The 22,050-nt window shown below is 37.4% G+C and overlaps 2 protein-coding genes across 2 annotated transcripts; both read left to right on the top strand.

Moving 5' to 3' along the window:
* The first annotated feature begins 2,833 nt into the window (after positions 1-2,833).
* Positions 2,834-8,145, top strand: LOC146136807 (regucalcin-like). The gene is made up of 6 exons (XM_083395880.1): positions 2,834-2,999; positions 4,593-4,775; positions 5,778-5,947; positions 6,446-6,635; positions 7,218-7,375; positions 8,095-8,145. The coding sequence occupies exons 1-6, from the start codon at positions 2,834-2,836 to the stop codon at positions 8,143-8,145; spliced, it is 918 nt and encodes a 305-aa protein (XP_083252006.1).
* Positions 8,146-11,858: 3,713 nt separating this feature from the next.
* LOC146136806 (regucalcin-like) lies at positions 11,859-20,045 on the top strand. Its single transcript, XM_083395307.1, has 6 exons — positions 11,859-12,024; positions 13,755-13,937; positions 15,117-15,286; positions 18,326-18,506; positions 18,928-19,085; positions 19,725-20,045. Exons 1-6 carry the CDS (start codon positions 11,859-11,861, stop codon positions 19,773-19,775), a joined length of 909 nt encoding a protein of 302 aa, XP_083251433.1. The 3' UTR covers positions 19,776-20,045.
* Positions 20,046-22,050: the final 2,005 nt, after the last annotated feature.

Below are 22,050 nucleotides of genomic sequence, written 5' to 3'. Positions count from 1 at the left end.
TGTACTCGGGACTTGACGGAGTCGTACTCAGGACTTGACGTAGAACTCTGGACTCAACAGAGTAGTAGAGTCGTACTCTGGACTCGACGTAGTACTCGGGACTCGACGGAGTTCTAATCTGGACTCGACGGAGTTGTACTCGGGACTCAACAGAGTCGTACTGGGGACTCGCCGGAGTCGTACTCTGGACTCAACAGAGTCGTACTGGGGACTCGCCGGAGTCGTACTCTGGACTTGACAGAGTCGTAGAGTCGTACTCAGGAATCGACGATGTAGTACTCTGGAATCGACGGAGTCGTACTCGGGGCTAGAGCAGTGCTCCGCCACCGGTGTGCCGATACTTACTTTTCTTATACGAGTCTACTCTAGACCAATGTTTCCCAACCTGGGGTTCGTGGTCATATAGGGGTTGGCGAAGCGGACTTATCGGGACAACGAAAAACGCTGGGCTAATATTGCCAATAATCGACACTAAAAAACAATGCAAAATACGCTACTAACGTAAATTCAGGTATAAAATACAGCTGAAAAAGTAGTGTGGTGTTATCTCCCACACATTTATGAGCTACAAAGCGTGATTATAAAAAAGAATAGTTGTGAAATGGTTCACGTACCATTATGCTGTTAGAGTGTCTGATGTGTTTGTTTTAGGAGATTTTTGTAAGGAAAGAACACCAGTAAATAGGCTACGCTAAATCAAAGTGCTAGATTTGCTGCACGCCACAAATATGCTCTGCTAAACATTTTTTGTACCAAAATTTGGCTATGTTCCGAGTTTACATTACTTATATTATAGTTAGCCTACTGTATAATAATATCATTTCTGGATGCCTATAAAGATGCGATACAACGATTTATATTTGCAGTTTATATCACAACATTATTGTTATGTTATGCTGCAAGCAGCGTTTGCCTTTGACGAAAGACATGGCATTAATAATCTGGCAAACGTAGCTTCTAATCTAAAATGTTCACTTTTCTTCAAGCAAAATACGAAAAAATAAACAATGGTAAAACAACTTGTATTCTTGTTACCTGTGGTACAATATATATGCAGGGACTTTGATATACAGCACGAGAAATGTGAACTGCACCGTGCTATGCAAGCAAGTGAAACCTGCATATTTCAGCTATGGACATGCTTAAAAGATCAACCATTGTTATATAGGCCTACCACTATTTGTTTGCATTGAGACAATCGTGCTTGAGACTTCTTTTCCTGTGTGCGACTTTATTTACAATATGACCCAGTTAATGGCAAGCCATGTGAGCTAACAACTAAACGCTGCACACTTTGTTGTGCTCCTTAATCAGCTTGAATAAGTTTTAGCGCGCTGCTTGTGGGATTAGTTCGATCGGGAGATGTTTTATTACGACAACTCAGGCCAGTGATTCTGAAACTATTAAGCGTGCAGCAAAGCCTATAAAATTTCGATTATTAGCTTATTCGTAGCACTTTTAGATAACCGATATAATATAAAAACCACGCATTCAAGAACGAAATTAGTGCTTAACAGGAGCCTAACTTACAGCGATGCCGTAAAGCAGGTGTGTCCAAAGGTTTGTTCTAAACTAAAGCTTAGTAAACGAAATAATTGAATTGACAAAACAAAGCAGGTTTAAAATCTTCACAGCATAGTCTGATTCCCGACATACTGAAATAACACCCGATCCGTCAGAAATTAGTGCAGTTCTAAGCAAAAAGGTATAAGACAATTAGTGCATCCAAAGGATCAAAAAGTCAGACTTTTGGACTTTGAGGTCGCACAAATTGCCCTAATTGTCGTAGACCTTTTTGCTTAGACCTGTAATAATTTCTGTCGGTTCGGGTGGAAATAACGTACGACAGTTTGACCTAATAACAAAACAACAACTGCTTTATTGGCTCATTGCCAAGGTGAACTAACAAGTGTTGTGATGACTTAAGTCACTGTTTTTAAATGATTTGACTTACCTTAAGTCGATTTATTGCTCACAATCGGACGAGTTTAGCAATAGTAAAAGTTTAACGTTTAACTGTTATGACTTGACCTGCTATTTGATCAAAAAGACTTGACTTAGACGTCAGTTGTTTTACGAATGACTTGTTTAAAACACGGTTATTAACTCGTATTTTGTCTAGCGTATGGAGGTTTAGTTGTTGTCCATTGTAATATTATTATTCTTTGTCCAATGTACTACCTTTTCAGAGTGTAAAATCGTGCATTCGTTTTGAGCAGTGGTTCTCAACCGGGGGTCCGTGGACCCCTGGGGGTCGGTAAAACGTATTCAGGGGGTCCGCAAAAACTTCTAAGTATACCTTCAGTAAACAATTTTAGTAAGTGATAAAATCACACTGTAAATGTTGTAAATCGCTTTGTAACGTAACAAATCGCAGAGAGTGAGATAACACTTCTATTGTAATGTAACACAAATAGATTGTTAAATGAATGGCAGGATTATTACAGTTTCCATGTACTGGATTTGGAAAAGATGACATGCGTTTATCTGTTCTAGCATTATCCACGCATTTAAAGACTGCCTCGGAGATGCAGCATCAGAAATCACATTAAAATAAACGTGTTATAAAGTAATTTGGTGTTGTCTGTTAATTTATTCAACATAAGGTACACTATAGTCAGATATACTGAATTATTAAAAAGAACTATAAACGCAGATATTCCACCAGAAAAATGTAAGGGGACCGTGACCATTTAAAAGCATCAAAAAGGGGCCACGGGTACAAAAAGGTTGAGAACCACTGGTTTAGAGACACTAACAGAGTAAGGATAGTGAAGTGACAGCTGCTTACACACACAGTTTATCTGGCCTGGGTTATAATCGATCTGTTAAGATGTCAGGCCCACAAGTCAAGCTGGTGAAAAACTTCGACTGTTCTCTGGGCGAGGGTCCACATTGGGACGAAACGAACCAAACATTGCTCTTCGTTGATATCGACCAGTCGGCTGTACACAGATGGAACCCCGAACAACGACAATTAAAAACGGTCTACTGCCCAGGTATTTTTGAATGTTTAAAGCAGGGCTGCGGACTCAGAGTTGGTCTCGGGATTCGGGACTCAGTAAGACTACGCAAAATTACCCGAGTCCCAGTCCGTGCGCATGCGCAGTACCAAATTTCGAAACTGATAATGCCGAAAACTGTTGTAAAGGTGTAATAGCATATAAGGTTTAATATTTTCCAACGATCTATTGTGAGTGGATGACATATATGACACCTCTTTAAGTGGATTGATTATTATCCACCTTATTCAGGCTACGCAAATGAGTGACATATAGGCTGTAGAGTCAGAGCCTGAATCGGGATTCGGGTACTCGACCAAATTTTACATTTGGCCGAAGTGGGACTCGAGTTGTTTTTAACCGACTCCACAGCCCTAATTTAAATGCGGCCTTTTTTGCTTTTAGTTTTCTTTTAACAGTTTTCGAGGTTTTCTAGCTTCCAGTGGAAAAGAATAGATAACTGTTCGGTTTTGACGAACGCCTTCCGAACAAAAATCTTAAACAAATAACGAAACTTAATTTAAATTAGGCTTATTTAAGGTTTATGTAACGGCTCTGATAAAATATCTGGAGCAACGGCTCTCCTGTGCTTTACTCAATAACAAAGACCATGATCGGTTTTTCTTTTGAAAGAATCCTTGCGAAACTGGTGATAAATACCTCGTATGGTAAATAAAGTAGACAATTCTTCAGAAAATTACATGAACATTTCTGAATGAAGAGCAACGCATTTCAATTTTTTCAAAGCTGTAGCCTTGTTGTTTTCAGTCCAACATGTGTAAAAGTCAAATGAAGTCCAATACATTCACGGCGAAGGCGTCATTTTTTAAAATTATACACAGATGTTTAAAATAAGGCCTATACATGAACCCCCTAAAACCAGTCCACGTACCCCCAAAGAGACCAGGGACCGCAGGCTAAGAACTACGATTCCAAAGTCATCGATTGCGATTGATCTCTACAGAAAGATTAGTTCGGCCGTTATGATTTCTTTTCGTGTTACACATTAATTGCATGTTTTTACCACTAATAAAGTATCATTCGAAAGTACACACAAAATATGATTTTTTAATACCAATAGAACCAAATTTAGCTTGCCTTCGCGCTCCTAATGAAAAAACGTCTGCTGATGTCAGGTTGCAGCTGATTATGCACACCACGGTCGTTTGCTGCGCGCTGCAACTTCAAAACAGCTTTACTAGCTTGTTGTGAACTTTGTTGTCTTGCATTGGTGTGCGGTTTTAAATAAACAAAGATATCTGTCTGCCTATTAAGCCAGACCTGGACGAACCACGGCCGGCCCGCCAATGTAATCACATTTTCAATAAAACTTTCTCAGACAAAAATAATCCTTAACATTTTTATTTTGATTTCTGAATATTTTATTGAAAACATTACTCTTGCATGGCATCCTAACCTATTCCTAAACTTACCAGCTTGTCAAAGCAAGGATATTTAAGGATTATTTTCAAAGAAACCACACGATGTAATATGTGAATTCGAAATTCCCCGTTTTTACACGGCCCGGCAAAACATTTTCTGTTTGTCAAGCGGCCAGCTTTCGAAAATTATTATTATTAACCCGAACAGACCCGACGGTGGGAGCGGTTGTTCCGCGCAAGGGAGGCGGCCTGGTGATCGCGGCCGACCACAGGTTCGCTTTCCTTGACGAGCAGGCGAGCAAAACCGAGACGATCGCCCAAGTTCAGCTCGAAGTTCCCAAGAGCAGGTTCAACGACGGCAAGTGCGACCCGGTCGGCAGGTTCTGGGCAGGTCGGTTTTTCGGCCCCAGTCTAATAATAAGGCACCCTAAGCCATTGTTTCTTAATCAGGTGAATGGTTCACCCCAGGGTGAATAAAATTGTTGCAGGTGTGAACCAACCAAAAGGGGTGAATAAGGGAGAACCGCCAGAAATAGATGATAGCTTGCGAGCAGGGCGGATATTCTGTGTTTTTTGTGCTTTTGTAGCTTAAATCTCTGGACTCGAGAAATTGTAGGTTTGCAATGGTAAATCTTAGCTCTAAGTCATTTTGTTCTGTTATATATAGACGAGATAGTTTTATCATATCATGAGACAAGGGTGACTGAAATCTGTAGATAGATGCTAGGGTTGAACAAAACTAAAAAAGTTTAATGAGCACTGCCCTAAGCAATATTAAACCGACAAGGACAAACCGAAACCAAGTGGCCTACTAAAGATTTCCTTGACGCCAGGGTTAGTTTCGGGAGGGCGGAAATTCAAATTTTTGAGATGACGTCACAAAGTTGCGTCATAACTGGCCTGAGTTTGCTTAGAAAATATACGATGATATGGCGTCCGACCTTCGTGTCTACAAGAAATTAAAAGCTAAACCTTTTAATGGGGCACTTCATCGAAGAGTAAAAGTGACAAATCGAAACAAAGCTGCGTTTTCAAAAACGTCTGTAACAGTAAACTTGCAAAATTAAATTGAATAAAAACTATTCGCTAAAATTTATTTTTTTTAAACTCCTTGCAATTTTATAATAATTCACCGGCCCGTATTGGTATAAATGGGCAAAGGCATAGCGCAGTTGATTCAGATGAATGCGTGTGTTTTGCTTTGATCACTTAACCTATTTTTACTTTGAGTTTGGTAGGAATATTTCTTTCCTTTGGCAGCGGACTAAATCATGGATCCCAAAGGGTCGCGGACCTAACTTTTATAAGCACTATGCGAAAAATGACTCTTTTATCCAGTTTGTACACCTGCCCTTACAAAACCCCCTTTACCTAGGTTTTTGGTATTTTAAAGGAACGATGGGAGTGGACGAGGTGCCAGGAGTAGTCGGCAAAAAGCGAGGGCGTTTGCATTGTTTGGACACGGAAGGAAATGTGAGCACCAAGTTGTCAAACGTCGACCTTTCGAATGGACTATCTTGGTCGGCTGACAACAGCGTCATGTACTACACGGATTCCTTTCGAGTAAGGTGCCTTATGTTACTTCTTCACGAATCGAACAAAACGCTCAGTTAAATGCGGGGTGGGTGGGAGCAGTGTAACATCTGAGACGCATGGGTTGAGAAACACATCTCGAGTCTAACTCCGGCGTCCGACTCAAAGAGTACTCAGAAACTCAAAGAGTCGTACTCAGGAATCAACATTTCGCCCTATTTTACACCCATCGTAACTATAGGGTGAATGTAGATTATTGTGCAATCTACTTATACGGGTGTCGTATAACTCACAGTTCTAGTTAGCAAATAGCTGACGACAAGATACAGATTTTTTGTTATGTAATCCGTAATAGTACCTTTTTCTTTGTAAATATTCTTTAGACTTTCCTGTCTTTTTTCATTAAAAAGTTCTAGTTATTTAAAAGAGAAATATATTTCGACACAAATTAGGGCATTCCGTATCTTTCGAAATAAGACATTCAGTTTGTCATTTCACATCGGAACTTCTCTTTTTGTCGTTTCGAAGTACTGCATCGATGCCTACGACTATAACGTAACAACTGGGACAATAGACAACCCCAGGGTCGTGACCAAATTTAGCCCCACAATCGAAGGTGTAAACGTCATACCTGATGGCCATTGTATTGACGCTGACGGGAATCTTTGGGTGTCCATTTTCTACGCTGGCCAAATCATTAAAGTCGATCCGAAAACAGGTTCGTTCTCTGTTTGCAACAACATAAAAGTGATAAGAATGTAGGAAACATTTAAATAAGCACAAGCAAAGCGAATTGTAGTTTTTTACAACTTCTAGAAAATCCAATGATAGTTTCTCTAAAGATGACGTGTAATAACAAAATCACGGGTAAGTGTTATACCTTAATGGTTAACAATTAATAAATAATATCAGGATCGGGCAATTTTCTAGCTTGTCAGTCGCATTTCAAATTCAGTAGCTTACTTGTGGAGAACTTCAGTAGTTTTACTTGTGGTCATTGCAACAACCTAACATTTGTCATGTGCCTCGCGACTTGCAGTTTACCTACCCTTGCAGTATAATCTACACAATAAATACCTGGCGTAAAACATGATTCTACCTATACATTATTATCCAAATATTACAAACTACCTAAAATCATGGGCTACAAGCAAAAATGGCAATATAATAATAGGCCACGGCAAACAAAACCTCCAAGGGTTGCGCGCATCATATGTTAGCCAAGAAAAAAGTTTATCTTACAACTTGTACACCTTAAGTGGTGACTTGCGTGTGTCATTATAAAGTTTATTGCACGCAGGCCAACACGTACAGATTGTCAGGGTGAGCGACTGCGCGGTCAAGACAACCTCGGTGTGCTTTGGTGGAAAAAACATGGATGAGATGTACGTCACGAGTGCCAGAAACGAACCCCTTAAAAGCGTGGCCGGTGGCGATATCTCAGGGGCACTTTTCAAGGTTAGTTTCGACTAGAAGTTCCCAAATAAATCAGTAGTTCGCACTGTATTATACACCAATATGTGCGTGTGGAGTTATTGTTCGTTCCGTGTTTACAAAACATGTTATTTTTCGTTAAAGGCTCAGGTGGTACGCAGCAAAAGTAAAATAGCTATATGCGGTGAATAATCAGAAGCAGTTTGACAACCACTGAACTAAATAAGCAACCAATTAGATATAGGCTACAAAGCGCTTATGCTAGTCAGAGGCGTAGCTATGGGGGGGCGGTGGGGTACATAAGTCCCCGGGCGCCAAAATGAGGCTTTCAATTGCCAAAATGAGACTGCTTCTTCTTTAAATACAACGTTCTATCAACATTTGAATTGTTTTTTCTACAATGTAAGGTACAATATGTTCATGTAATAGAAAATGTGATTAAATATGGAGGAGGAGTGCCAATTTTATATTTTGCCCCTGGCGCAAAATACCGTCTACGCCTCTGATGCTAGTTACTCCATATATTTGCCTACACCCAAGAAAAGTTAACTGTGGCCTATACATTAAATTAAAAACGAATAGCTGTGTTCGCTTGTGTCGTCGGTCAAACGTCTACTCTATACCATTCTTGAAAACAGGTAAAATGTATACATTATCTTGTGTATTGGCCAACTTTTATTCTTGCAATATTCGCAGTTGTTTCCAATTTTTATGATTGTAACGGAAGTAATTGTGCTTTTCAGGTCACCAACTTGGGTGTGAAAGGTGTAAAAGCAAACGTGTATGGTGGTTGAACTTTAAACTTCTGAAATCGACGTGTTTCGCCAATCTATAGGCAAAATAAAAGAACAAATTTACGTCTGCTGACACTTTTAGCGGTTCAACCAAGAAAGTAATGTGAAGCAGAAAAACAAACGAATAACAAGATTTAGGAGTTTCAGGCCTTTTCCAATGGTGTTCAATTTACTGTTAAGGTATTCAAACTTGCATTGTCTATCTCGCATTCAATTGATTTGCGGTGTTTCACCACCTTTTAGTGTGGTGACCTATTGACGGTTTGATTAAAAGCTGCGGACCCCCATCAGTCACTGGCAATAACGTAAAACATTTTATTGTACCTAATATCATGGGAATAAAAACATCATGTCTATGATATGATTTATTGATAGTAATAAGTAATAACATGAAATAGATATTATGATGTTTGTACTTGTTCTGCCAGTGAAGATTTTTTCTACGAAGCAAAAAATTCAGTGCTATAAAAAAATTCATTTAAGTCCTTGTAGATTTAAGTCCTTGTAGTCAATGTTAAGTCAATTAAAAACGAACGTACGTCCAAGTCAAGCCGTTTTTTACAAATTGCAAGTCAAGTTCCAGTCCCAATCATTGCCATAGCAAGTAAAGTCAAAGCTAAGCTCTTGATATTTATAAATTCCTTCTATTCTGAGATAAACTAACAACTCAAACGCAAAAACCTAAACATAAAGCAGGTAAACTGTTTTACTTCTACCAGGACATGGAAACTTGAGTTTCGTTTATAAAAAAAATTATACGTAGAATTTAGAAGACACTAACATCGTTGTAAGTATACTTCTATGCTACAAATGTCATTTTGCCTTTTTCGGGCGTATTTGGAGTCAGCTTGCTCGGCTTTTTAAAAATAAATAATTATGTTTACCTTTGTGCTGCGCTCAACGATCTGAGGAGATTTCGGCAGGCGTTGTCAAGGACGCTGACATGGGTCACGTGGTTGAAAATATTTCGGGTCTCCTATCATTAGCAAAGAAACCGAATTTGAAAGGCAGTTTTACGCAGACTTTTAAATGCCGTCGCAAAAACGAAAAAATTCTAGTAAAAAATCAAATGGTCCAAACCCTTGACAGCCTGATTTTTCACATAACAAGAAAAACTTATAAAACGGTTTCGTCGTGCTAATTATGACGCCGAGCACCATATTGACCCCGCGGCGATGTTGAGCGCTCGAACGAATGCCTCCAAAAACACAAAGCAACGGTTTTTTGTGGTATTAAAAAAGTTCCGTATAACTGAAATCTGCTTTTTGATATTCTTCGAACACAGACGTTAAAAGTGCCAGGGCAAAAACTCAATTTAGGTGTCAAGACGAATTGTAGACACAGAAGAAAACATTTCCACGAAAGGTGAGGCAACTTACTGTAGAGCAAAAGTGATTTGAGAAAAAAAGAACAGCGCAAAAAAATTCAGTCAAGATTGTGTAGAATGCAAGTGTGCATTTCGCTCGGGTCTATGTCACGATCAGCCGGCGCTCGAATATGTGCAAATTACTAGTTTTCTCTATAAAATAGTAACAACTGGACTGAATGCGATTTGCAGGGAATAAGCTGGTATACAGATGTCTGGCAACTGCTTTCACACTAACGGCGCACAATTTTGTGTAAAAAGGTTTTTGTCTTTAATCTTTCTACATCTGCTTCATCGCGCTGAGGGTAAATCCCCGAACAGTTCCCGTCGAGTTTTGACGGGTTAGTTGAGTTCAATTGATGTTGACTTACGCGCTGTACGTGTATATAAAGCTTGTTTATACAGCACTCTGCCAGTTGAGTACGCTTGGTTTGCACATAGGTCAGGGACAAAAGGGAAATTAACTGGTTCAGCATAAGTGAATTAACAGTTTTTTTTTCAAGTGTGACGGCACAAAATTAGGTTATAGAGAACTTATAAAAGTGACGTAAAATAGAGATGAAAATTAGGGCTAAACACAAAAAAATGCATCACTTTGTATCAGAATCCTTGGTGTTTATTATGATACCAATACTGCATATTTTAATAAAAAATAAAAAAAAAAAAAAAACGTCCATCCGATCAGATATATCAAATGACGTCATTACTATGATCAAATAAGCAAATTTTATAAAGTAAAATGGTAATGTTTTCGAAATTACTTTATCGCAATTAGAGCTTCTCTTCTGGTTGCAGTAAATTTGCTAATGGTACAAACAGCGTCAACGAAACTCTGCGATTGATTGTTCCAGCATGCCAACGCTTGACATTTACACAAGCACCCACACCGACGTGTGGTAGATAACTTTTAAACAAGTAAAATGAAAAAATGAATCAGCAATGACCGTTTAACAATTGGCAAATCGGAGCAAGGGTTTAAAAGAAAAATGTGAACTAACTTTTTGGGGAAACTAGAGTTTATATAACCACTGTTGATTTTGCACCTTATATTGGTTGTGAGCGTATGGACTATTTAAAACCTAACCCTCTAAGCAGCCATACGCTAAAACTTGTGCTCTGATATAACTAAAATTATTTAGTATAACTTGAGTTTCATACCAGTGAAATTGTCCGTCCGTAAACTTCTCTAAAGCAGCATTGCAGTACATAGAAGTCTACCGCTCGGCCAAAAGGAAAGAAGGAAAGATTGTAATCTGGCTTGAAGCTATGCAAACTTGTTGGCTAAGCTACCAAAGTAATCGCTAATAAATAACAGCTGCACACAAGCTGAAACTTACTTCACCTTAGCACTTACAGCTCAAATAACCCTGCGCTTTTCAAAGTTGCGGTAATCATTTGCTTGCGTCAACTTCCGTCATAACTGGCGTTACGACATTATATTTGAATCTCGCGTTTGTCAATATATGAAGTTTCGCCAGTACGAATAATTGTTTTGATTTTCATGGCGGGCTGCAGAATGAAAGAACTGGTCGCCGTTTCGTTGGTGTTGCAAAAAGTCTGCTTTTGATGTTACAGAAACCAGATTATATGATTTAAATGATTCTTTTTGGTTAAAAATAATGCGTTCTTTAGGAAGTGTGACTAATTATTTTCGTAATTGCGCGCACATTTTTTTTTCAGAGACGACAAAACCACGAAAAGTCCGTTTATGTTATATGTCTGAATGCGGTGCGTATAGTATTTGCGTCAAGTCTGGTCGGTTGGGTATGAAGAATTAACTTGTGAGGCCTAGCTGAAATTGTAAGGCCAGGTCGCTGCATACAGCTGAGGTGCCTGATACTTAGCTCGGCAATGATTAACCACCACCAAGGAGTCTGTCGATCTACGCAGCGTGACAGCTTTTACTTGCAACAACTGCTGACTGCAGCGTTTAATAATTGCTGAGTGCATTTGAGAGCAGGTGGTAAAGTGACTTTTGCACATAGATGTACAGGCCTCGGCAATGAGTTCACATTTGCGCTTTACTTAACACGAAGCCGTAGTCTTTTTTGTGTATTATCTGTTGCCGCTAGTTTAAAACGCAATGACGCAGTTATAAAGCAGTCAGTTAAGAAAAAGAAATGCCAAGCCTGTGACCACTTCAAAATTATACAAAACAACCGATAGCGGTAGTTAACGTCCTTTATTTTATCATGGTCTAAACTAGAGTTTATACAAGACTCAAAATGCCTATTCAAAACGACGTTTTGTAAAGTTGCACAGTTTAGAAAGTGTTTAGCTTTATCAAAAATGGACTTCCAGTGTATCTCATTTGAGGCATTTATTTGTTAAGAGCTTGCACAACAAAATGTCGACCCCTATAGTTGAAGTGGTTAAAAACTTTGATTGTGATATTGGCGAGGGGCCGCACTGGGACCACGAAAGTCAGACCTTTCTTTTCATCGATATCAACAAGTCGGCAGTGCACAGATGGAACCCGGAGATCAAACAAATGAAAACAATATACTGCCCTGGTAAGATTTGTGTTTTATTTTACATTGTGTATTTCACCAAAGGGCGTATTTCCTTTGTTTCAGATTTTATTGTATGTCTTTTAATTTTACTACTTGCTTGCCAAGTAACTCTAATGTCAAATATATATATATGTCAAATAATATCAAATATAAAATTATAATATGCAATGCAAAGCAATACAAATAGGCCGGATGTCATTTGTTGCGCTGACATGCTGGTGTCATTAAAACACATACGAATCGTTCAGTCTTACTGTAGTTCTTTTCGACTAACGTACAAATGCAGGGTTTTAAGTTTGTGAATGACGTATAACTAAGTTGAGCACACCAAAGGTTGTAAAAGACAACACTGCACTCACTTGGTCCGAAACGCCTGACTACTTTGCCTTTGTAAAGGCTTGCGTGAACGTTAGCTGTAATGTGTAATGCCTAAAATCGTAGAGTTTGGCTGGTAATTGATACTAGTCGTAGCGTAGTCGACTGTGGCTGAGGTGGTTTTCAATTCGATATGATGGGCTACAAATCAGGTGTAGCATGTTAGTCATTTTGGCGACCCAACGTTTCGCCGTTTACTTGGGAAGGTTAATGTGTCTGGCAATAAAAACGTTTAAATTTGCTAAAAAGGGATTTTTGAAAAACACATTAGCTCAATTGGAGGTGTTCGATACTAAAATTTTATTCACATAGCGATCGATTTACCGATACCGACTGACGTCATTTCTTTGATCAAACAAGAAAGGTAAATAAAACTGCAACGTTTAAATGTAATTTTCCACGCTTTGAGACAAAAACTAACTTGCCTTAGCGTTAGCAAACTTAGCTATTTTAGGTTGTCGTTTTATTATTGCTTTATAGTTTCGTTTACAAGTAGAAATCGCTTCGTTGGAACGCAAATGATGCCCCGATATACCTATATCAATTTGGTATCCAATCGGCGCCGGTACAACTTAAAAAACGGGCGAGTACCGATTCCAGCTCTTAGGATCGGTTACAATTCCGATACGATAATAACCGTTAAGCCTTAACGCAATAATATGATTAACATGCTATTTAAGCGCTTCAGTTTAACCTGTTTGTTTTACCCCGCTAAAGACGTAATGGACGACAGTTCCCATATATCGGCCATAAATAAAAAATATTCAGTGTTGTGCATACATAACACATTAATAGTATACCATACTAAAATTGAATAATAAAACGTAGTGCCTTAATTCGAATAAATTTATTCCAATTAAGGAACTGAGGACGCCAGGATAGGCAAAATATATATCCTTTTGAAAAACAGTCTGATCCTGATTTTACTCGTAAGTTTTTATGGTTAATATACGCGTCAGCGAAACAGCGATCAACAAGCACAAACCTGCTGCCAATGGTTTTGGATTCCATAAAGATACGCCCTTTTATATATCTTATATCACTAAAATTAACTGCCAATATGGTCATTTACATATTATTAACCAATACCTTGATTCAGAATTTATATAGGTATATGGAACCAAATTGTTTGTTTTAACAAAAATATGCCGATTTATTTTTTTAAACCTAACATTCACACAACGTTAGGTAAAAAAAGCTATTTCGTCACACGCATACATTTATTTTATATGTTAGAAATAAACCGGTTAATAATAATTAAGGATTGGACATTATTACGTCACAAAATACGAGTTATTATTACGTCACAGACCTACAAGCGATCTGAACCTTTCTGGGTTTACCTTTTTCGACAGACCCGACGGTGGGAGCGGTTGTTCCGCGCAAGGGAGGCGGCCTGGTGATCGCGGCCGACCACAGGTTCGCTCTCCTTGACGAGGAGACGAGCAAAACCGAGACGATCGCCCAAGTTCAGCTCGAAATTCCCAAGAGCAGGTTCAACGACGGCAAGTGCGACCCGGCCGGCAGGTTCTGGGCAGGTAACAACATCGTTGTGTTGAGCACTTAAGTCACTGTTCTCAAATGCCTTGACTTGACTTGACTCAAGTCATTTGGGCAAATGACTTGACTTGAGTCTTTTGGACATATGACTTGGGTTGAAATGAAGTGTTTTATTTAATAAAAGTGAGCTATTCATCCAAATTATTGCACATAAAACAATTTTATTGCCATATGTTGCGTTTTTCTTACTTTTTTAGTTCAGCTATTGTGCGAAATCGTACGAGCTTAAAAATTCTAATAGTTTAACGCTTTATTTTTATGACTAGAAAGTGACTTAAAGTTGACTTGCTCTCATAATGACTTGCGCAACTGATGACTTGAACTAGGACTTGACTTGTTATTTATTCAAAAATACTGGACTTTTTTTTATTTTACAAACGACTTGACTTGGACTTGAGTCACTTCAAAATTAAAAAAAAAATGGTTAACAGTGAGTTTGGCCACGGGCGTGCATAAGGCCAATTTATTAAGATATCGACACTAAATACTTTGGGGAAAATTACCGCGATCAATTCTCAAATGACTGCATTACTATTACTATTGTCAAATAGGCAAAATTATCAAATTGATAAGAGCAATGTTAATGATTTTTAGACCTAAGTGGCTTTCTTATCTTAGATTTTTAATGTAATATATACTCAGAAATTTACCAGTGCAATTGCAAAACGTCCAATATTGTTGTACGTTATTATCGGGCGTGGCAACTTTGCTTGCTTCCGGTTATTCTTAAGCAATTACACCCTGGACTGGAGTTTTAACGTTTTATCTAAACTTATATAAAGACAAATAAACTGCTTCCTGTAATGAAGGAACATGGCGTTTTTAGGCAGATAATTTTTTTAGGGTTTTTTATTGTTTGATTTTAGCATGCAATGCATGTGGACGAATTCGAAACGTTTACAGTGTTTATACATTGAAAACATTATGTCTTCGCTTTTGTACGTAATACAACAGTCCAGGACCATTTTGCTAAAAGTTTTAAACCTTTGTTTTACAAACGTATTTTTGTACATTTTTTTCCCTAATGCCAAACCGCCCCTAACACATTAAGTTTGGATATCCAATCACGAATATAACGATGCAAGCACATTTGTGCAATAGCCCTTCACAAACGAGGCCGTACACTTTTAAAATCCTATGGAAACCTCGTATTTCAGGTACTATGGGGTTTGAAACCGCACCTGGAGTCTTGCCGGCTGACCTCGGCTCGGTCTTTCGACTGGACGTTGACCGAGAGGTGACCAAGCAAATTACTCCGGTTACGATTTCGAACGGCCTAGCGTGGTCGCCCGACAACACCGTCATGTACTACATCGATTCTTTGAAAGTAAGTGAGAGAAGTTATATCGAGCAATCGGGACCGCATGCGACCATATGCGTGATCTAAAACAGGGGTGGGCAAACTTTTTGGCTCGAGAGCCGCATTCAGAATCAGAAATTGTTCGAGGGATGCACCAAAACATGAAATCTATAGTAAAAACACGGGCTTTTTATTATTTCAAAGTGGCGAAAAAAACGGAGATTTTATATATTACATAGAAGATATACAAAGTTTGTCTTATTAATTTATTTGAATATAAGCCACATTTTCGCTTTTAATATTGTTTTGAGCAGTTCATTAGATGGGTGAGTTTTACCTAACCAAACGTATAGTGAACGAATCTACACAGCACACGCATCGGCGTAGCCAGGGGGCCGTAGTTTGCCCACCTCTGATCTAAAAGATAAAACGTTGTGTTTACGTTAGGTGACTGCGTACACATTCCATATGATGCGTAAATTGTAGGGCCGGATTAAGGCCGGGACGAATGGTACTGCAGTCCCTGGTAAGTCCTAATATATGTACCCACTGAAATCTTTGTGAAAAAAAAATGTAAATCTAAAGTAGGGTTGGCAAGCCTGTCAATTGACCGGTCAAATACAATTGAAATACAATTGACCGGTCAATTGACCGCACTTTATTTAACCGGTCAAATACTCATATATTAGATTCAAAGTTGTAAATTTGAGTTTTTAATAATCTTGGTTGTAACTTTTTTAAACAATTCAAATATGAAATGGTAGGGTTTAGCTGATGCACATGTTCTGTGGTAATAACAAAGTGTTTGTAATAGCAAAGTCGATTTATTTATTTAGAATAAATGCACCTATATGATGAATCGCGTTTGTCATAAAATAAAATACTAGTTGGGGTATACCACAATCTGAGGATACTTAGAAATTTAGAAGAACCAAATGCCTTATCTCCCATGGACCCTGGTGATGATTTAGAACAGTGTGGTCCAACTGCAGGCCCTTGGCCCGCGAGTTACGCTTTTTTGGCCCGCGAACTGATAGTCAGCTTTGCTTCCCTCTAGCAATATTACTTCAATTTTTGTTATTGTAATTGACAAAATAAACTTTGTGAATGATCCTTTGTGATTTGTAGCACCACTAAGCAAAAGTATATAATATCACATGTAATGAAACATTTATCGTATTGCGTTAACTTCAATTGTGTTGATGACTGTAGCTGAACAAAGGTGTAAATTTCATAAAGTTAGCATATATGCCATAAGCACAGGCTATGTATAAAGCAATAAGCCTACAAATCGCTATTAAAAACATTGCCCGCAAGATAAAGAGAAAATGATTTTTGGCCCGCGATGAAAAGATGGACCACGCTGATTTAGAAAATTCAGAGTGACAAAAGTTGTGATCTTATTGATAGTCAAAAAATAATTTATTCTGTTTAACAAATCATTGCACTTGGGCCAAAACGTTCGTATATTTATTTAAAGTTAAAATCGAGGTTTATTTTTAACTTCAATTGCATTATGACAGTGTGTGAATTTAAAGTATCTTATACCACTAGTGTGTGAGACTATTTTATTGTCTAAAAAGTTTCATCTATGTTTATTCTTAGACCATTAGATTCAGGGGCGTATGCAGAAAATCAAAAAAGGAAGTCCCGAAATTTTAACTTAGGGAAGTCCCCCTTTTTCGTCTGACGGTAAAGAATAATGACGTAATAAAATAGTTTACATCTTAAGTAATTGATTTTGGTAGATCATGTTTGAACTCTAAGCAGCTCAGTTTCCTAAGTTTCATATACGGGACTACGCTAAATTACAAGAACGCCTTTCGCCATCTGCAATACTAAGCGAAAATCGTTTTTCCCGTGTAAACGATAAGCGCAATATCTGCGCCGAGAAGTGTGCCAAGTCTGCTAAAATACAAGCTGCGGATAAGGGAAAATAAGTTGTGTCAATTGCACACTAAACACGCGGTCCTTAGGCCGTGCTCATAGCGAATCATTTTTCAGTAACTATCATTAGATAAAGCGGAGACTTTGAACAGTCACAATTAGTCCTTTAAAAAAATGCCGTTGTTACACTAACATCGGATATTTGCGCAGACGGCAACAGCAGTAAACATTCGTAACTGGGCGCTTTTTAGCTAGAAAAACAGGAAGAAGGCTGGACTTTTTTAGCGTTTACAATTGTCGAATACACCCGTGCTAATCAGCCAACCTGAACGAATAACGAAAGACGAAAAAAAATATCTGCCTTTATGGTCGACCAAACAAGAGACGCAAAGTTGACCTTCTGCCGATGCGCAGTTATAACTCAGGCCCACCTCCCTGTGGCGGCACCATCTCCCTTTGGGAATGATTGTCCGGAGGAGGGCCTGAACCATTACTGACATTTCAGACATTCCCGGCCTTATTTTAAAAAAGAAGAAGAAGCCACTACCCATTTACCATTTATTTTGCTTTTACTTTCTTTGCTTTCTTTTAGTTAGCAAAAAAATAAATAAATTAAAAAAAAAGCGGTTAGTTAAACACGGACAAAAACGAACACAAAACGATATAATCAATGTTAAAATATTAACACTGTACTGCCATCATAATGAATTAAGATTTATAAAAACAAAACTACTGCAATTAGACAATAAACTTTAATGTAGGTCTATACTTTAATTTGTATAACTGACAGCCAAACGGTGGACAATAAACGCACCAGAAAAGCCAAATAATACCCTAAATGGCAAAACTGCCTTTTACAAAAATAATTGAAAAACATTTTGAAGAGGCTATTTAAATGTATTATAAATACAAACTGTTTTGTTGACACAACAAAATAAGAAGAATACACAAATAGGATTATTATATGGGATATAAATATAAATATGCACAGTTGTACACATATTAATCAATTACTAGAACAAATCATGTTTTTGGTTTATGTCAACAAAGATGTGCTAATTTTTTATATGAAAAACTATTATATTAACATTCAATAACTATCTTTGATATTGCATGCAATCAGTTTTATGCTTAACATTCTGCACTGTGACAAACTAAGAAAACATTTCACTTTTCTAGTATTGTGTGGAAGCATATGATTACAACATAACAACTGGAGACATCAGCAACCAAAGGGTGCTTTCAAAGTTTGATCATAAAACACATGGCATACCTGATGGTCAGTGTATTGACAGTGAGGGTAATCTTTGGGTTGCAATGTTCTATGGAGGCCAAATAATCAAAGTTGACACAAAAACAGGTAATGTTTAATGAAAGTTGACACCAAAACAGGTTATATTGACTGCAAAATAAACAAATAAATAAACCTGGTAAATAACAAATAGGACATGTGTTTTAAGGTTAGCATTAAATCACAAATAAAAAATATTGATAAAGATAATTGATAATTTTTGAAGTAATAATTTGATTAGTTGCCAAATTTGAATTCTTAATTCCTGTGTAAAAAACAAAATGATTAAATAGATATATGCTTTTGAAAAATTTGTGTGCAAGTAATAAATATGCTTTTGAAAAATTTGTGTGTATACAGTAATACCCCTATTTTATATATAAGACACACTAGAAAGTGTCTATCATTACACAACATTTATAATATAATAAGGATATATTGTTTTTTAGGTTTAAAAAATGATTTATTAAATAAACATTTACTAATTTAGGCCAGCATGTGCAGAATGTTAAAGTACATGACAGCGCACCAAGAATAACTTCAGTTTGTTTTGGTGGCAAAAACATGGATGAGATGTATGTTACCAGTGCCAGAAACAAACCTCTTCAAGAAGTGGAGGGAGGAGATATCTCAGGAGGACTTTTTAAGGTGGGAGGCATATCAAACATTTTCAAAAAAATAGGACATAATGATCAGTTTTAGGGAAATGCCTACAGGGTAAAGTATGCATATATATATATATAATTATAAACTGTAGAACAATTGTAGGCCTGGTTACGGTGCTGGCAGGCGTGCAACTAGGATTTTACGGTGTAAATTTAACTCCAAAAATTTTAATTTTGACGCTATAAATATGCAATCATGATTTTTATAAAAGTTGCAAATTGCAATACTAGAAGATAAGTGGAACATTAAGCACATTTGTTTTAAAATAAGTTAATTTCTATTTCAATTAAACGCTTAGTCTAGAACAAATTAACAATATAGTACTAGTAGGTCAAACTGTCACTTACATTAACATCAGCCATGTTCCAAATGATAAATGAAAAGACACCCAGACAGCCAGACTGCATTACATGATAAATTTTTGCTGGTCAACTTCATTACAATACAAGCAACAATCGGTATTCACTTAACAACAGAAAACATTTAAACGTTTAGTCAAAATTTCGCGCTTTTTATCGCCAGCATCCCCAGCTTTTGTTTAATGGCGCATGGTGGCGCAAATAAAAGTTTAATTTAAAAAAACAGATGAAAACCTTTATAATTATATTCTACGTTTTACAGATTACAAACTTGGGCGTTAAAGGTCTGCATGCCAATGTCTATGAAGGATAACCACGAACGATAAACATCTACCTATTCCTGCCAAATTATTTTTGTTGAGTAATAATCCTTAAAAAGCTCGATCGTGCTTTTATAAAATTATTTGTTCAATTTACCAACTTTCAATTACTTTTTTGTTTACAATTGCACTTGATTCTTCTTAATCAATAATTTTAACAAAGTTAAAGCAATTGATTAGTATATTAGTGATTCTATGCGCAATATTTATTCTTGCTTTTTGCTCAGCAAATAAAACCTCGAAATTTGTTGTTAATTGGTTTATTACAAATCTAACAGAAAATTAAACAGAAATTAAGAAGTGTTTCGTTTTCGGGGAAAAAAAGAACAGAAGGATCTATTTCTACAAAGCTATATATATGTTAATATGTATATTGCAATTTTGAACACAAAAACAAATATACACAAACAGTATAGAAACGCAATTATCTGCTTGCCGATTGTAAATGCCGGAAATTTGGAACAGTACAGAATGCCACTGATTTGGACCTGGTACAAAGTCCATAAAAGCAGACGCAAACACGAAAAACAACAAATTGAAAATAGATTTGCATTGCATGACCATGACATGATTGCAGTACATGTACGATTTCAATTGGTTCCATCAAAACGAAAGATAGCGGTATACAATAAGTTAAAAATGTCAAAAAGGTTACTATGGGAACTGCGTGCATTTTGGCAGCATGCGGCAGAAAAAAACTGTTGTGTTTTGTTGAGGTGCAACATGGTTTCCATATTTTCGAATTGATATTTTCAGGAGTGCAAAGTAGTAAGTGTCTATTGTATGCTATACAAAACAAAAACGAAAAACAAAGCGCATTGTGCATAGCAGTGAAACTTGCAATTCGGACGTTGAGAATTAACAACAATTCAGCATTAAAACGCGAAAACCAACCAAGATCAAGCGATTAGTAAGCGAGGTGAAATTACAATGCCTGTTTGTTGCAGAAAATATTGTACAATGCTTAACAGGTGCAAGGGCTTTGTTTTTATTATCATAAACTTAAAGACTCAAAAGCTTGCGATGTTCCATGTTGAGGGTGGATTGGGTCGTTGACTATTTTCTCCTCTCGGAAAAAATAAGTTGTCTCTTTGGATAAAAATAAGTGCACTCTTTTTGAAGAGAGATCTATAGGCCAGTTTAAAATGCAAAACGTCGAAAAGCCCAAGGTATTCGCAGTCGGTAAGACAAAATAACGATTTACGGCTTTCTTGAGGGTTTTCTTCAAATTAACAACCAAGCGTATAATTCAGACATAGGAAAATATCTGAAAAAGGGGGAATTCGGCGCTAATTACAAATAGGCCTGCGAGAAACCGCCAAAGCACGGGCAAAAGCACAATGAAGTAATTGACGTTTGACGTAGAGATAAATAAATGAGTCGCGAAAAATAGACGGATTAGCAAAAAAAGAAATTTTCGGAAATAACAAAATAGGAAAGTCGTACCAGCATGTCGAAAAGGTGTTACGAACAGCAAAAAATAGATGTTTGACGTTTTACAACGGACACAAACAATGCACCTTTTTGCGACAGAAGAAGTTCATACGTTTTACAGACAATTTAAAGCGTCTTACGAAAGCTTGAAGCGTTTTGGGTGAAACAAAGATTGCTCAATTAAAGCTTTATGCTCATATTATTTGCTTTATTTTATCCTAAAGCTACTTCCAGAAAACAACCTTTTTCGTGTTGCAGTCTGAAGATTGACATACACCCAGGAAAGACAGCATAAAAAGTTTGAAACAGAGAATAAAGCAAGACGAATCGAAAGCCAAAAGTGGATAAAAAAGGGTCGACATCAATCTGCCGATATGAAATAGAAACTGAGCATTCGCACACCAGAAGCAGCAGGTTTTACGTAAACATGATCTACGTAAAACACGATAGCAACAGCAATGGCCGATGGCAGTACAGCAGGATGGAGGAAAACGTCGACAGCACTCCAAGCGAGCAAAAAAAAAGCAACGATGTTGACTTTGCCAACTGCATTGGGCCGAAACAAGGTACTAAGCCACGGCAATAAAGCGGATAAAACGCTGACATGTAATCCGGCTCCGGTGCAACCAGACACCGTTTACAGCCTATCCTTTGGAAGTGTGCGCTAGCCTTAGGTATAGAAAGAGTATAAATTTTTAAACACCCGTTTTTAGTAGTTACTTAAATGCAGATAACATTTTTTCTAACAAAAAAAAGAAAGTCGGCGGATAATTAGATGTTTTACTCCTCATTTTATGACGGCTTGATTAACAAACAGCGAATTGATAGCAGATT

The sequence above is a fragment of the Ascidiella aspersa genome, chromosome 8 (assembly GCF_963924565.1).
Source record: "Ascidiella aspersa chromosome 8, kaAscAspe10.2, whole genome shotgun sequence".
NCBI classification, from domain to species: domain Eukaryota; kingdom Metazoa; phylum Chordata; class Ascidiacea; order Phlebobranchia; family Ascidiidae; genus Ascidiella; species Ascidiella aspersa.
The sequence above is the reverse complement of the archived record's forward strand: the minus strand, read 5'-3'. Positions and strand labels throughout refer to the sequence as shown.